The sequence below is a fragment of the Pseudogymnoascus destructans genome, assembly GCF_001641265.1.
Source record: "Pseudogymnoascus destructans isolate 20631-21 unplaced genomic scaffold scaffold_23, whole genome shotgun sequence".
NCBI classification, from domain to species: Eukaryota; Fungi; Ascomycota; class Leotiomycetes; order Thelebolales; family Thelebolaceae; genus Pseudogymnoascus; species Pseudogymnoascus destructans.
This window is the reverse complement of record NW_020167542.1, coordinates 155,904-170,719: the sequence shown is the minus strand read 5'-3', so window position 1 is coordinate 170,719 and position 14,816 is coordinate 155,904. Positions and strand designations below refer to the sequence as shown.

At 47.2% G+C, this 14,816-nt stretch overlaps 6 protein-coding genes across 6 annotated transcripts; 3 read left to right on the top strand and 3 right to left on the bottom strand.

Annotated features, from left to right (window-relative positions):
- Positions 1-537: 537 nt before the first annotated feature.
- On the top strand, positions 538-2,679 carry VC83_07602 (uncharacterized protein; the record flags this gene model as incomplete). The annotated part of the gene is made up of 3 exons (XM_024471169.1): positions 538-748; positions 807-1,028; positions 1,094-2,679. The coding sequence occupies 3 exons, from the start codon at positions 538-540 to the stop codon at positions 2,677-2,679; spliced, it is 2,019 nt and encodes a 672-aa protein (XP_024320839.1).
- A 255-nt stretch (positions 2,680-2,934) lies between these two features.
- Positions 2,935-3,369, bottom strand: VC83_07601 (uncharacterized protein; the record flags this gene model as incomplete). Its single annotated transcript, XM_024471168.1, has 2 exons — positions 2,935-3,072; positions 3,145-3,369. The coding sequence occupies 2 exons, from the start codon at positions 3,367-3,369 to the stop codon at positions 2,935-2,937; spliced, it is 363 nt and encodes a 120-aa protein (XP_024320882.1).
- A 583-nt stretch (positions 3,370-3,952) lies between these two features.
- Positions 3,953-5,794, bottom strand: VC83_07600 (uncharacterized protein; the record flags this gene model as incomplete). The annotated part of the gene is made up of 2 exons (XM_024471167.1): positions 3,953-5,676; positions 5,725-5,794. 2 exons carry the CDS (start codon positions 5,792-5,794, stop codon positions 3,953-3,955), a joined length of 1,794 nt encoding a protein of 597 aa, XP_024320881.1.
- A 435-nt stretch (positions 5,795-6,229) lies between these two features.
- Positions 6,230-6,706, top strand: VC83_07599 (uncharacterized protein; the record flags this gene model as incomplete). The annotated part of the gene is made up of 1 exon (XM_024471166.1): positions 6,230-6,706. The coding sequence occupies one exon, from the start codon at positions 6,230-6,232 to the stop codon at positions 6,704-6,706; it is 477 nt and encodes a 158-aa protein (XP_024320802.1).
- A 1,974-nt stretch (positions 6,707-8,680) lies between these two features.
- Positions 8,681-10,522, bottom strand: VC83_07598 (uncharacterized protein). The gene is made up of 3 exons (XM_024471165.1): positions 10,089-10,522; positions 9,541-10,032; positions 8,681-9,490 (listed from the first exon to the last, which is right to left on the bottom strand). Exons 1-3 carry the CDS (start codon positions 10,335-10,337, stop codon positions 9,002-9,004), a joined length of 1,230 nt encoding a protein of 409 aa, XP_024320826.1. The 5' UTR covers positions 10,338-10,522; the 3' UTR covers positions 8,681-9,001.
- Positions 10,523-11,057: 535 nt separating this feature from the next.
- Positions 11,058-13,721, top strand: VC83_07597 (uncharacterized protein; the record flags this gene model as incomplete). The annotated part of the gene is made up of 5 exons (XM_024471164.1): positions 11,058-11,734; positions 11,782-11,915; positions 11,961-12,626; positions 12,679-12,979; positions 13,607-13,721. The coding sequence occupies 5 exons, from the start codon at positions 11,058-11,060 to the stop codon at positions 13,719-13,721; spliced, it is 1,893 nt and encodes a 630-aa protein (XP_024320828.1).
- Positions 13,722-14,816: the final 1,095 nt, after the last annotated feature.

The following is a 14,816-nucleotide window of genomic DNA, read 5'->3' as shown; positions in this document are numbered from 1 at the left end:
CTCCGAGTCACCGCCTTGCATCTGCGTCACATTGGCTCAGAAACAGCCGAGGCCAGAGCAGTTTTGAGTCTGCGTTGTCATCGCACCATTGTTTCTGCCCCTTTAGGGAGAGAGCGCCGGAGGTTTGAAGTGCGGCGACGCTTCGGGGCACACATGCTGCCGCACGTAGCCAGTCGCGTAAATACCTCGCGTTGGCTCGGTCTGGGCTGCACCACCATTGGTGGAGAACTGCGATATACTCGATAGGTCATTTGCGTGGGATCGGAGTTCATGGGGCCACCTCAGTACAGTCGTCGGCAAGGCCGCGGAGCTGAGCAGGCACGGGATGGCAATCTCTCAGAACTGTGATGTTGTAATTGGTCGATTATGCATGGGAACATTCCTGCGCGAGATGCAGAGGTTTTTGCCCTGGTGTAGATTTAGTCGGGAAGATGGCAGGAGGGGCAGGGCGATGCGACCGAGAAGCCTACATATGAGCCTTTCGATCCCCTGCCTACAGTTGGTGAAATAATTCAAATCGATTTTGATGCGCTCAACATGGCCACCTTTGCCCCAATACCTTATAAATATGTGCCAACTGCCTCGCGTCCTCGGGGCGCGAACGCTCGCCGCAAACCTATCCCAGAGCAATCCAGTATCCTCAACGACCACTCTCCCGCCAAGCAGAAGGGAGTCGCACTCGACGCTCCATGGCCAGCAGTAGGCGCAGCAACTGATGAGAATGGCAGCGGCATGCCCGGATATCAAGGTATTTGAGAGACTTAAATGCTAGCTGTAGCAGGCATGACTAACTTTGGGAATTTCAGTTGAGAGTAGCAATGCATACTTCGGTAACAGTGGCGATTATGGCGACGACTACCTCCCCACAATCGAGGAGCTTTTGCACACCAAACTACAGAAGGCGGGCTTTGGCCTGGGGGAACCAGGTAAAGAACACATCCGAGGAGCTGTGGAAGAATGTTTGGCGAAGGTCAGGTCCATCGACCAGGACACGTCAGTATCGAGCGTCAGTTCTAGTGGTGACCAAGGTGAGCACCCCTAATATCTTTTGTCGCACATGACAAACTCTGACATGATTCTTGCTATTGTGTAGGCAATCCAATTGAACTGCAAGATGTCGAATTTTGTGCCTCTGAGGACGAAATTGACTGGGGAAATGTAAGCGGGGACCAGGAGAATTTTAGTCGCACTGAAACTGTGCTCAATCCGATCCTAACGCCTACTTCCGATCCTGACCAAGAATCCTCGATGTTGGATTCTATGCGCCCCTCGAGCGAGCCATTGCAAAGCTGCATCAACACAGAAGACCCTTTTATGGTTTGTGCTGAGTCCGAGACAACAAAGTCTCTCTCCACGCGTCATTGCGACCAGTCTCCACGCCGGCCTAGATTGTCACAACAAGGCCGAATCAGTCAGGCAGATTGTGCCTATCGCAGGCAAGCTAAGCCTGAATTCGATAATAATACCTCTGAGGAGATGCTTCCGCAGCAGCAAGACGAAGAAGAGAATATCAATAGCAATGGCAATGGACTACAACAGTCAGACGAAAATACGGCGAGGGTAGCGCCAATAACTGAAATGGGCGACGAACTCCATCTCCCCGCGAGTGTGATTAGAAGGACCAGCTTAGCCAAGCGCCACAGGATCCTCACCCCCTGCAGTCTATCCATGGAGCCAAGCCTAGAACAAGCGACAAGCAACAGCGACAATTACAGCGATGACGAGCTCAGTACCACCGAAGCTGAGTCAGACGAGAGCGACCGGAGGCGATGCCCTACTAAGCGGAAGCGGCCATTCTCATCTTACATTAGCCCAACGCAACGGAAGCGTGGGCAGCATCTTCAGCTTGGATCTACCCAGCAGAGAAAAAATTGCTTCCCGCAGAGGCACCCAGTCTGCAACGGTGACAGCCAACTACCCTCGTCACCCCATTCTTCTCTGGACCGCGGCGCCCTCAGCGAATCATCCAAACATACCCGGCCACTACTCACTGAGGTCACATTCCGTCCCTATTCTCCGGATTACTATTCCTTTTCGGCGCTCATTCAGGACGATCGTGACGAGCCGGAATTCACTTTCGGCCAATTCTCTAAACTCATCGAGTGCGTTGGTCATGCCGGGAATACCAAGGACCTCACGATAAAGCAGCTAAAGCAACATTTGTTCTTGGTGACTGGTTTTAGCCGGCGTACGTCTTCCTGCCCTTCTCAAAGTGGGAGGACTGTAAGGTCTACTACAAACGCATACCTCGTCCCGCTAAGTGCAAGGCGTACCCGGGCAGACAAAGGCCGTAGCGCGAGCACTTTTCCATCACAGCGGCGAGAGGCGTCAAGCCGCATCGTTGACTATAGTTTTGGCGACGGTTCGAGCGAGGATGAACTGGGACGTTCGGACAAGAGAAAGTATAGTCAATGGTCAGCGTCAAGCAGGTCCGATGTCGATGGTTTTGGCGACGGTGATCCTAATACCGGTAGCGATGGTGATGCATATTCGAGCGAGGATAATGTGGGCCGTTCGGACGATAGGAAATACAGTGAATGGTCACCGCTTGACAAGCAGCGCTTATCAGTGTACAAGAAGGAGGGCAAGTCTTGGGAGTGGATCTTCAGCAAGTTCCCGGGCAGGACTAAGGGCGCAGTACGCACGCGCTGGAGCACATTGCAGCCGAGGGTAAAATAGGTCACTTAAAGCCCTCACAGCCTCCACATTGTGGTGCGCATCATTATGGTATGCCGCGGGCGTCTATAGATAGTATAGAGCAGATCTAATGTGATGTATGAATATGATCTTGCTCTATGCATACGACTCACCTTTGACTGTGAAGCAAGTAGTCAAGGTAATAATAACCCGCGCCTATCACCACCCACCGTCTCTTGAATCCTTAACGCTCGCCCTGGTGGATCGTCTCGGCCTCCATATCCTTCTCCACCATGATCAGACTCCAAAAATACCCCGAAAATGTGTCCAGTAATCTTGCTCTGCCCATTTCGCAATGATCTTGAAGACACTATTAAGCACAAAGAAGTTATGGATGTCTTCGTAACCTCCAATGGATACAGGGCCTAGAATAACCTTGACAACACAAGGCAAGTCAGCTGATGATTTCTCTACTTCATACAGTGTGTGAAAGTGGAAATGACTCACTACAGCACCATCATCTGGGAGTTTATATGCCACGTGTGATTTCCAGTCCAGTCCAATAGCAGTCATGCCAATTAAAGGCACAGTTTCTTCTGTATCAATGTCGCCTTGTTGTAATCTCAGCTCATGCAGCTTCAACAGGCCAGCGCAACACCACACGCCAAGCTGAATAGATGCTTTATTGGCTGTGTGAGCTGGAAGGAAAGTATATAGTGAGCGGATGTCCATCTTAAGCAATTGAACTGCAAATAAGCTTACACTCGTTGATCACACATCTGAGATACTTCATTCTGTTGATATGGGCCCGAGTAAACTCAGTTGATCCTCCAGTGATAGTCTGGATCTCATCTCGGATTCGTGTGAGAGCTTCGGGATGCCTCACAAGAAGGAAGAATGCCCATGACATTAGACATGCCGTCGTATCCCTTCCTGCAATCAGAACATGGACTAATTGATCCCCCACGAGTATCGAGTCTTGCAACTCCTTGTATAGGTCGAGGATAAATGCATGTTTCTCAGATGCTGCTTTCTCACCATTATTTTTCATGTCCTCGAGTGCAAGCTGCACAAAATGAGTCGCATATTTCTTGACGACAGCGCAAGCTGTTCCAAATCTAGCAGGCTTCCATACCAATTCCAGATCAGCAAGACGTAGCCTGATCGCACTGATATAGCTTGTCAAAGGCCCTCTCAAACGTATCCGTCTCTTCTCCCGGCAAAGTTCTTGAACGCCTTGGCACATGTGATAAGTATGTCCCACATAAAAAATAGCCGATAATGCATCTTGATGTCCTCAATGGAATAACGGCATTCACTGATGTAACTCCACTGCCCGGCCCCTTTTCTTAGGCTTTTTGAAGGCTCTTTCGATCCCTTGAGATAGGGACGTATCTGGCGTAACGTCTCGCGAAGGATCACGGCTTGATTGACTGTCAGCTTCATCTAGCAGAGACGCAGCATCATGACTTGATTGGCGAGTGGGATAGTGGCTTTCCAACCCCTGTGAAAGTTCAGATTCCCCCTGGTCGGATTGCTGCGAGACCTCGAAATCTAAATCAGGCGGCAACTCATCAATAACCGAACAGATTCTTTTAAGGTGAGTCGGCATCCATGTGTCGTAGACGTTTTTAGTGAACTTGTATGCCGTCCATTTCTCCTTGCCCTCTAGCGCTGTGAAATCGAATTTATGGATCGAGTGGCGGTAGAAAGTGGTCTGCTTTCCATCAATCAGAGGGTAATGGCCGTAGATTCTCACCGAACTGTGATCATGCGAGATTGAGAAGGCGAGGATTTCCCGGTGGAGCTCCTTTTCGCGCTTCACTAGCCTAAACAGTTCGACTATACCCCTCACTGCCATCGTCATGCTGTGAGCATTTTGCCGATCTGCAACGTCGAGAGCGGCGCCGCCACATTTGACCTCGCATGTCAGGAACGGAAAGTACATGTAGTATGTGGCCATAAAGTAAGAGTTGTCTGTAAGCTCGCCAACAAAAGGTTGAAGTCTTTTGATTTGATCTTCTGTGAATGCCTTTCGCCCAAATCCAACAGCATAGTCGGGTTGTGGACGAGTTTGGGTGACAGGTATAGAATTATTCCAGCCTTCATTGACACTTTCAACTAAACTCCTGAGGTCTTTCGATCCGAACGTTGCGAGAGTTTCCGCAGAAGGGACAATTAGTCGAGCGATATCTTGAACGACTCTAGCCTCGTTTCGATTTTGTATACTTTCGCAAGCTTCCTCAAATAGGTCGTCACGGAACAAGGACTCTTGAGGCACCGTCTGCTCTTTCTCAAGTAGGGTTCGACAGAGACTTTTGCTTGCATCTGTGCTGCCCAGTTCTGATTTGCCCATAAAGCTGCCTCTACTGGCAAGAATAGTTTGATAACGCCCATCTTGATAGGGAGCGCTTTTGACTTCTCGCGGCTTTTGATCGCTAGGTGTAGCAGAGCTAGTCGTGACAGAGCCAGCTTCTGATTGCCTCTTGCGAAGAGAGGATGATGATTTCTTCCTGGCAAGTAGATGGTTCATCTCTGGCACCCAATACTTCTCGTACCAGCTGTCTTCTTCCAGATCTGCCCTTGTCTGATCGTCTTGTTGAAACTGTTCCTTTGGCCACCGTTGTTTTCTTGTCCAGAATTCAATGGGATTGATCTCCTTCACGTCAACTCCGCTCGCTGTAGTTTCGCCAGATATATCGTCAGTAGCACACTGTCGAGGTGACCTTCGCGTGCGCTTTGGGGACGGCTTGGCAGTAGCTAAAAAGGGGCTTTGAGCTTCGTGCGATCGTTTTCGCTTTCGATTATTAGCTTGTGAAGACTTGGCAGAGTTAGCTTTATTGCGTAGAAAGAGAGTGACATGATGGCTTGCCTCTATGCCAGGAGCATCGGTAGTTGGGGAGGGTGCTGGTTTCTTGGGTTCAATATTTCTGCCATTAGACACAGTTCGTTCTTGGCGACGTTGTATATCTTCCAGTCGGTCGCTCTTGCGAGTATATACTTGTGGTCGTTCTCTCTTGATACCTTGAGGGCGCTTCCCTACAAACGATCAGTTAAGGGACACAGAAACGGGCGAAGATGGCTTACCTTGGTCTTTTGGAGCCAACCGTTGCCGCCCAGCGTTTCGGACGTTTCGTTTTGCTTGACGCGGGGCCATGTTGACAGGAAGGAGGGACAAGAAGTAAACTTATAACTGCCACTTCGCTTAAACCAAATGGAACTGATCAGAACAGAACTTGTAGCATGACCAGGATGATGAGTGACAAATGCTTCGTTGTTGTCGCAAGAAACATACTCAGCGGCTACTTTAACTTAGTGCGAACAGTAACCCCTCGTCGTAACCACTCACATCGAAAGTCTTGCCGCGTGAAATCGAGTGGAGGTTGAGCTGGGCATGTCTGCATGATAAGAATGAGCTGTTGTTGGAGTGCCATGAGTCAACAACTTGGGGAAAGTTATTTGGGCGCCCATGCCAAATATTGATTGGCTAGAAGCAATGCTTAGCCGAGTTTCATCCTTGAGACACTGACGCAATCACCCCATGACTCCGAGGCTCGATCTTCAAGACTAATTTTAGAACCCACCCACTAAAATGGGTAGCCCATATCCTCTCCACTCTCCTGTTGGTGTCAGAAATCCTAGATTAGTAAGCTGGAGCTCTGTTGTGGCTACCCGTATCAAGCATTTGGTTACCGAAGTTCCAACACCCTCAGCGGCTGATCAACCTCAGAACTGCTTCACCGACGACCCTGAGCCGATACACCTCAACCTCAAAGTCGGAATAGCGAGCGAAATTTCGGCTGCTTTTACCCAGAATACCTTCTCCCACTATCGCGAAGATCGTCGGTGTTGGACCGTCGAAATCAAACCGCGGTTCCCACGATCTAACGATTCTTACTACTACACAGGAAACTCGGCTTTTCTCTCTCCGTCAATTAAACTGAGCCACCTCAACTATCATCATGTCTTCATCATCATTGTCGCCTCCGGCTTCGCTCTCATCTTCCCCGCTATCTTCTCCACCACCTTCACCGAACGTTTCCAATTTTATATCAAATCCGCCGCTTGAGGAGGCATGCTTTGCGGCAAGCCCCGAGCGGAAATACTGCAAGAAAGGCAAATAGTTTGCGAAGAGATGCCTTCGCCCATCAGAATATTGGACTGCCCCTCATGGCCTATATCGCACCTGCGACGGTGGCGTAAGGTAAGTATTAGGTGGGGTAACAGGCGCGCGGGCATACATAACAAGAGAATGGCGGCCAATATTCCAACTTGCAAATTTAGATAAGGCCATGAATCAAGTAGTGCGTGAGGATGCTGGTCTTTGTTGACATGGCGCAGAGTGAGAGGCTTCGGACCTTGGCCAGCAGGTCACAGACAATTTACTAATCGGAGTCAAGGATGTCCCCGTTGCAGGGAGGTAATTTAATCATAACTTAGACCAATAGAGTAGCCTATTTCTCTTGTACAATAGGAGTTTGAGGTTATAATTCGCGTTATTTCCCAATATCTGGCATATGAATCCAGCCAATATGCTCTAGATCGCATCGGCATCTATTTTATAATCAAAGGTGCAACAGTTCTCCACATATGAAATGTACGGCTCAAATCTGAAACGGGTAGTTGCTTTGTCCCCAGACGAGGAAATGGCGTGCCTATACAGCTTAACGAGGCAATCGCTGAATGATGCTCGAGTCCAGTGAGCTGACATGTTGTCTTGTATGTTTCCTGGCTTTGCAAACTTGTTGCGAATAAAACGGTTCGCGGCCGTGATAGTATCCCGCATCTTTAATACGCAATACACAATCGGAATGACTTTAAACGCCTCAAGCTCATTGGGAGGGCTGCATTCCACATAGCCTTGAAGCAAAAAGATGCAGGAATTGGCACTAGAAATATTAGTACGGACTAAACAATAGAGGGTGTTACAAACAAGTCAAAGCCATCTTGTATGCACCAGTTCTCCAATAAGGCCCTCCCAAAAAATTCTTCTTTTATACATGCTTTGCAAAATGACGACGCTTCGTTGATATAATTCTCATCCCACTCAAAAGCTGAGTTTGTGCATGAAATGAGTCGTATGTAAGTCTCGTGGACTTGAAATGAATACCCAGCTTCTAAAACCTGAGCCTTGATCTGAGGTTTATATTTATCCTTGAAATGTAAGCAGTTATTATGAGTAATGAGCAGCGGACTAACCACAATATAATTGAAATTCAACAAGTAATTGGCTATATCTATAGCCTCTCCCGTTATAGTTGAATAATTATGCGTCAATGCAGCTGCTTGAGTGCTTTGCTCCTTTTTGTCAAAGGCAAAACAGTGTAGATCAAACCAGTTCGGAAAATATTGTTGTGCAGAACGAAGTATGTTGCACTCATAAGGCGAGCAGAGTAGAAATGCGTTCCGTAATATCTCCTTGAACTTCACAACATCTGGCCCTACAAACGTCAAGGGCGAGATGAGGAGATCGGGCTTCAATATTGGAGCGAAAATAGCAGCCAAGGCACGATATCCATCTGCATGTAATCCGGCCATAATAAAAGCGTTTAAAAGGTAGACTGCTATGAGATAGAGGAAAGAGCATAGGAGCGAAGGAATCTATCAAGGAGCATGGATATATATACCACAAACTGACATGAGAAATTGTAGAGACCGTCCCTTTCATTGATCATTCTAGCAAGAGCTACGAATAGTTTCATTCCCTTTCAAGCACAGTTCCTTGTCTCACCTTCACGCATCCTCCTTTTCACGAACAACCTTGCCAGCCGATCATATTAAACTACTGGCTTTGTGCATCGCCAGAACTATGTAGCTAAAGCTTGGACGTTTCTGTATTATAAGTGCATGGGTGGTCGCTGTATATACGTTTGCCTTCCCGCTGCAAGATCATTCCAGATGAAGAAACAACTCTGGTCATATATATAATGGGACTTTGTTGGACTTGTAGCTGGTGCTCGAAAACATTCTCATCTCATGAGGAGATCAAAAATCACTTGGACTATTATATACACAACGAAGGGCGTATTCAAGATGATGGCCACAAAATACATATAGGTTCAATTAAGAAGTTACGAGATGCTCAAGAAATGCAGATGAAACACCGTTCTCAAGCGCACTTGGTATATTTCCTCTCCCTATTGAGCTATGGAAACTGACAATTTCAACCAGAATCATCAGAGACCAAACCACTTGCTCCGCATCCTCGGAGTCGAAAAATGAGGAGGCCATGGAATGCGGCTTGGGACTCGAGAGACTGGCAATAAACATCCTGCGCAACTCTTAGATTAGTAAATGGCGCACTGGGAAGATAGTTGAACAACTTGAGCAGAAACGATGCTGGATTTTCTCCATAGAAGATTGATCATGCCAGTGACCCCGCCGCCCCTGCATCTGCTAACCTTCCCTGGAAGCAGACATAACGTAGGGTTCTTGCCACGTCAAGTCCATGCTTGAGTATTTCATCCTCAGTAGGTATGTATGGATCATAGTGTGGATTGATACAAGAAGTAGGAAACGTCTCCCTGAGTTTGTCCAGTACAGATGTGAGATTGGACGTTTGTGAAACCATCTCCCAAGACTCATCCGGTAGTTCTTGCGCATAGGGCACATGTAGAAGTTGAATGACATTTTGGAGAGTATCGGGGAGAACCACTTTGACTATCTCACTGTGTTCTAGGTTTGATAGTAGTATAAACGTATATCGCGTTTCATCAAATCCCAGTTCAAGGAGTGCAGTGCCATCCGTTGAGTATTGCGACATTATTTCGTCGTCAAGTGGCTCCTCCAATAAATTCTGAGAGAATTGCTCTGGGAGCTGAGACCCATTTTGTCGGTATATACTGGATACACCCTGCTTCCCATGTTAGTTGATAAAAGAGATAGATTGAGAAACTAGCATACCATTTCTTCGTCGTCTCCCCGACTTGACATTGGCCTCGTTGGTATTCCAGCGCTTCTCTCAATGTCTGGCAAAGGCGCTCTTTCCAGCCAGATTGTGTTACTGGCCCAACGCCATGGTGTACTGAGAAAAGAAACTAGTAAAGTGAATGCGTTCCAGGTCACCAGAGGCGACCAGTCTGGAAGACTTTCATCCACAGAATGGTAGTCAGTCCATCTGCGATATGCCACAAACTGGAAAAGCTCCTGTAATATTTTTCCTGTTTCAATGCCCTGTCGGCTTTCCATTGCCATTTGAAGGCGTAGTTCATGGACGTGAGGGTGTAAAAAAGGAAGCCCTGGGTTCTTCAGATGTGCAGCCCGGCAAAGTTGATAATTTTTATCTGGCTCAATGAATCCCCGGAAGGTCGATAGGTTTTCGGGAAAGCACCCGGCTTTTTGAAGACCCTGAAGCATAGCTGTGAACGAGAAGTAGTTTCGAAGATGCTGCAACTCCTGTTGAAAATCAAGTCAGTAAAAAATCAGATGACATAGGTAATATCCAACTGTACCTGGGCAACGCCACTAATTGGCTCAGATAAGCCAGCAATGGCACAAGCTGTAACATCCTCAGCGAGGCGTATCCACCGTGAGTCCATTTCATATACTCTTCTCGAGTATGACAGGAAGTCTTTGGGGCACAATTGGATAAAGCAACCCCAATCCCTGTTTGTCATCAATATAGCCAGTTTTCTTGAATGTGCGGCCCGAGCTTCCTCTCGTCGGTTGGAGATGTAAATCAATGCTGAACGGAAGTCCATGGTGAGAGGAGCGAATCAGAAGAATCAATGGCCGTTTGGAGACTGCTGCAGATGAACGAAGCACAAAGTAACAAGAGAGTGCACACTCGGTGAGAGCAAAGAAAAGCGGTCAAGTGTGACCGGTGTAGAGTGAATGTGTGTGATTGAAAGGAATGAGATGAGAACTTCAGGAGGTGGCAGCCTCGTTCCTCAGCAGCTTCTTATATGGAGAGCGGATGTCTTTAAGAATGACTGGAACGGCATGCAAAGTCGTCCTGTCTTCATACCTGGGTTGGGACCTCACATTCAGTTCCCTCGTCGCAATATATCTGATCACCCTATGCGGATGGGATCTTCTGATTTGTGCCTTACCTGAAGTTAAATGGAGGACTCCAATACCCTTCCAATACCTGGGCGGAGACAAGCATACAAGCCTGAGATGGGGAACAATAGCTAACACAACGACAAAATGAGCTGCGAAGTTCTCTATCCTTTGTATACAAAGGCTGAGACATGACGACTACAGGTGATGAATGTGTTGAGTGTTTCCTTTTGCGGCCAAGGGTGGCTTCCGACGTTCGCATTCCGGATCTAGTCGCCTGACTGCAGTAACCAAATACGGGTTTCTTGGCATCCCATGGGATGCCAAGAAACCTGTATTTGGTAAGATCTGCTACATCAACAGTTGCTCCAAATTCTCTCGCGATTGCACGATTTCCACTTCATTACGACAACGTAAATATGTGTTTGTGCTCAGCACTTCAACAACAACAACCACTTGAAGAGGTATGCAGAGAAGACTTCGATGGAATTACACAGTGGGTCGAATCTCTGGGTGAATTTTTAGGGCAGCTGGATAGGCTCTTATCAACAAACGAACGTTTAGCCTCCCAGCTCCCATTTACATTGAACAAGAGAAAGCTCAATCCGAAACCTCCGGAGGGTGAGCAACGGATAGCTAAAATTTTCGAATTCGACCCCACTGAATATCACACGCGAACGCTTCTGAAGCTCAATATAAAAAAATGGGCTGCGCAGCCAAGTTCATTTACGCAACTACAAAAACAGCTGGTTTATAGTAGAAAAAATCCAGCATATGAGATTATCTTTGAAAGCTTACAGCTTCAACAATCGGATGCGCATTCCTGTATCCTGCGCAGATTCCAGTCTGTGGCACTTTATAGGCAACGAGAACGGCAGGCTCGAAATGACGATGCCAAAACAATTGCAAGCGCACTGTTCCCTCTTATCCATCCTCCTGAAGATGGCGACGACCCTCCGGAAGATGGCAACAACATGCAAGATCTCAGCAATACTATTGAAACCTTGATACAGGCCGGCCCGAGGTATGACAGCATTGGAAAGAGGCTGTGCCTTGGCAGCCTGTTTCTACTTGGAGATGCCATTCCAAACAATATGTGAGTATTATCTATAGATCGAGATCGCAATGCTCACGATCAGTTAGATGGGAGAAATGGCTTCCCTCAACGGGTTCTCGATTTGATAGAGCAATGGATTATCTGATTGAGAAAGGGATAGTCACCATAGGAAGTAAATATAATGAACTGGGAGAGAAAATTCTTGCGTATTATGACAGTCGTAAGTACTACGTCATGCACTCGATAATATTTGCTAACGTCTCAGGCCTACCAGTGATGCCTGAAATCGTATGGATGAATGACAATGTCCAGGGAAAACACACGAAGCCTAGGCGCCAGCGCCACAGCCAAAAGAAAGCCACAGCGCCCGCCCCAAATCCTCAATACATTCAAGTTGACCGAAATACTACCAACTCCACAAAGACGTCTCAAAAGCGGGGATCTAGTAATCCTCAGCTCGGGAGGAAACGATTGAAAGCAACTACAGCGTGTAGTGCAACTAACGACGAGCGTGCTGAAGTGAATGAGCAGGGACACAATGGTACTTTGATGCAGGCTCTGTTGACAGTAGTAGAGCATGAGGTGGACCAAATCCCGGCTGAAAGCTCGTCGACACTGGGGCCAACTTCTTTGACTACATGGGAGTCGCACATGCCATTCGATGGATCAGCGCCCAGATCCGAGGTTGGAAACCTCGCAAGTTTTCAATCCAATGGAGTCTCTCGTGAAACACAGATGTCCGGATCGGATTCAAGGGCCGGTAATAGCTGTGTTGGTTATGTCACCTCATATGATAGCGCTGTCAATAGGTTGCTTCAGAGTTCAAATCCATTAAGCCAGTGGAGCCTGCTTTCACAGAGCCAGAAGGCCAGTAAAACCTGGGTAGAGCCCTCTGGACAAAAGGAATCAAGTCAAGTATATCGCCAGCCAGGTTAGTCAAACTACGGGGGTGTATGATAAATATAGCTAATAACTACCTACAGAAAACAATAATCTTAATGGTTGGAACCAGGGCCATGTGCTGTCCCCTCCGGATCAGATCGATGACTTGATCAATAACATGGATAACCAGGATAACACTCTCAATGGTTGGAACCAGGGCCATGTGCTGTCCCCTCCGGATCAGATCGATGACTTGATCAACAACATGGATAATCAGGGTAACACTCTCAATGGTTGGAACCAGGGCTATGTGTTGTCCCCTCCGGATCAGATCGATGACTTGATCAACAACATGGATAATCAGGATAACACTCTCAATGGTTGGAACCAGGGCCATGTGCTGTCCCCTCCGGATCAGATCGATGACTTGATCAACAANAGCATAGGAGCGAAGGAATCTATCAAGGAGCATGGATATATATACCACAAACTGACATGAGAAATTGTAGAGACCGTCCCTTTCATTGATCATTCTAGCAAGAGCTACGAATAGTTTCATTCCCTTTCAAGCACAGTTCCTTGTCTCACCTTCACGCATCCTCCTTTTCACGAACAACCTTGCCAGCCGATCATATTAAACTACTGGCTTTGTGCATCGCCAGAACTATGTAGCTAAAGCTTGGACGTTTCTGTATTATAAGTGCATGGGTGGTCGCTGTATATACGTTTGCCTTCCCGCTGCAAGATCATTCCAGATGAAGAAACAACTCTGGTCATATATATATGGGGGACTTTGTTGGACTTGTAGCTGGTGCTCGAAAACATTCTCATCTCATGAGGAGATCAAAAATCACTTGGACTATTATATACACAACGAAGGGCGTATTCAAGATGATGGCCACAAAATACATATAGGTTCAATTAAGAAGTTACGAGATGCTCAAGAAATGCAGATGAAACACCGTTCTCAAGCGCACTTGGTATATTTCCTCTCCCTATTGAGCTATGGAAACTGACAATTTCAACCAGAATCATCAGAGACCAAACCACTTGCTCCGCATCCTCGGAGTCGAAAAATGAGGAGGCCATGGAATGCGGCTTGGGACTCGAGAGACTGGCAATAAACATCCTGCGCAACTCTTAGATTAGTAAATGGCGCACTGGGAAGATAGTTGAACAACTTGAGCAGAAACGATGCTGGATTTTCTCCATAGAAGATTGATCATGCCAGTGACCCCGCCGCCCTGCATCTGCTAACCTTCCCTGGAAGCAGACATAACGTAGGGTTCTTGCCACGTCAAGTCCATGCTTGAGTATTTCATCCTCAGTAGGTATGTATGGATCATAGTGTGGATTGATACAAGAAGTAGGAAACGTCTCCCTGAGTTTGTCCAGTACAGATGTGAGATTGGACGTTTGTGAAACCATCTCCCAAGACTCATCCGGTAGTTCTTGCGCATAGGGCACATGTAGAAGTTGAATGACATTTTGGAGAGTATCGGGAGAACCACTTTGACTATCTCACTGTGTTCTAGGTTTGATAGTAGTATAAACGTATATCGCGTTTCATCAAATCCCAGTTCAAGGAGTGCAGTGCCATCCGTTGAGTATTGCGACATTATTTCGTCGTCAAGTGGCTCCTCCAATAAATTCTGAGAGAATTGCTCTGGGAGCTGAGACCCATTTTGTCGGTATATACTGGATACACCCTGCTTCCCATGTTAGTTGATAAAAGAGATAGATTGAGAAACTAGCATACCATTTCTTCGTCGTCTCCCCGACTTGACATTGGCCTCGTTGGTATTTCAGCGCTTCTCTCAATGTCTGGCAAAGGCGCTCTTTCCAGCCAGATTGTGTTACTGGCCCAACGCCATGGTGTACTGAGAAAAGAAACTAGTAAAGTGAATGCGTTCCAGGTCACCAGAGGCGACCAGTCTGGAAGACTTTCATCCACAGAATGGTAGTCAGTCCATCTGCGATATGCCACAAACTGGAAAAGCTCCTGTAATATTTTTCCTGTTTCAATGCCCTGTCGGCTTTCCATTGCCATTTGAAGGCGTAGTTCATGACGTGAGGGTGTAAAAAAGGAAGCCCTGGGTTCTTCAGATGTGCAGCCCGGCAAAGTTGATAATTTTTATCTGGCTCAATGAATCCCCGAAGGTCGATAGGTTTTCGGAAAGCACCCGGCTTTTGAAGACCTGAAGCATAGCTGTGAACGAGAAGTAGTTCGAAGATGCTG

Bases quoted from the DNA above. Each gene is read 5' to 3' on its own strand.
- VC83_07598 (XM_024471165.1), bottom strand. From the start codon at position 10,337: ATGGACTTCCGTTCAGCATTGATTTACATCTCCAACCGACGAGAGGAA. The intron at 10,033-10,088 runs GTACAGTTGGAT...GATTTTCAACAG, and splicing joins CAATTAGTGGCGTTGCCCAG to GAGTTGCAGCATCTTCGAAA. The intron at 9,491-9,540 runs GTATGCTAGTTT...CATGGGAAGCAG, and splicing joins GGGGAGACGACGAAGAAATG to GGTGTATCCAGTATATACCG.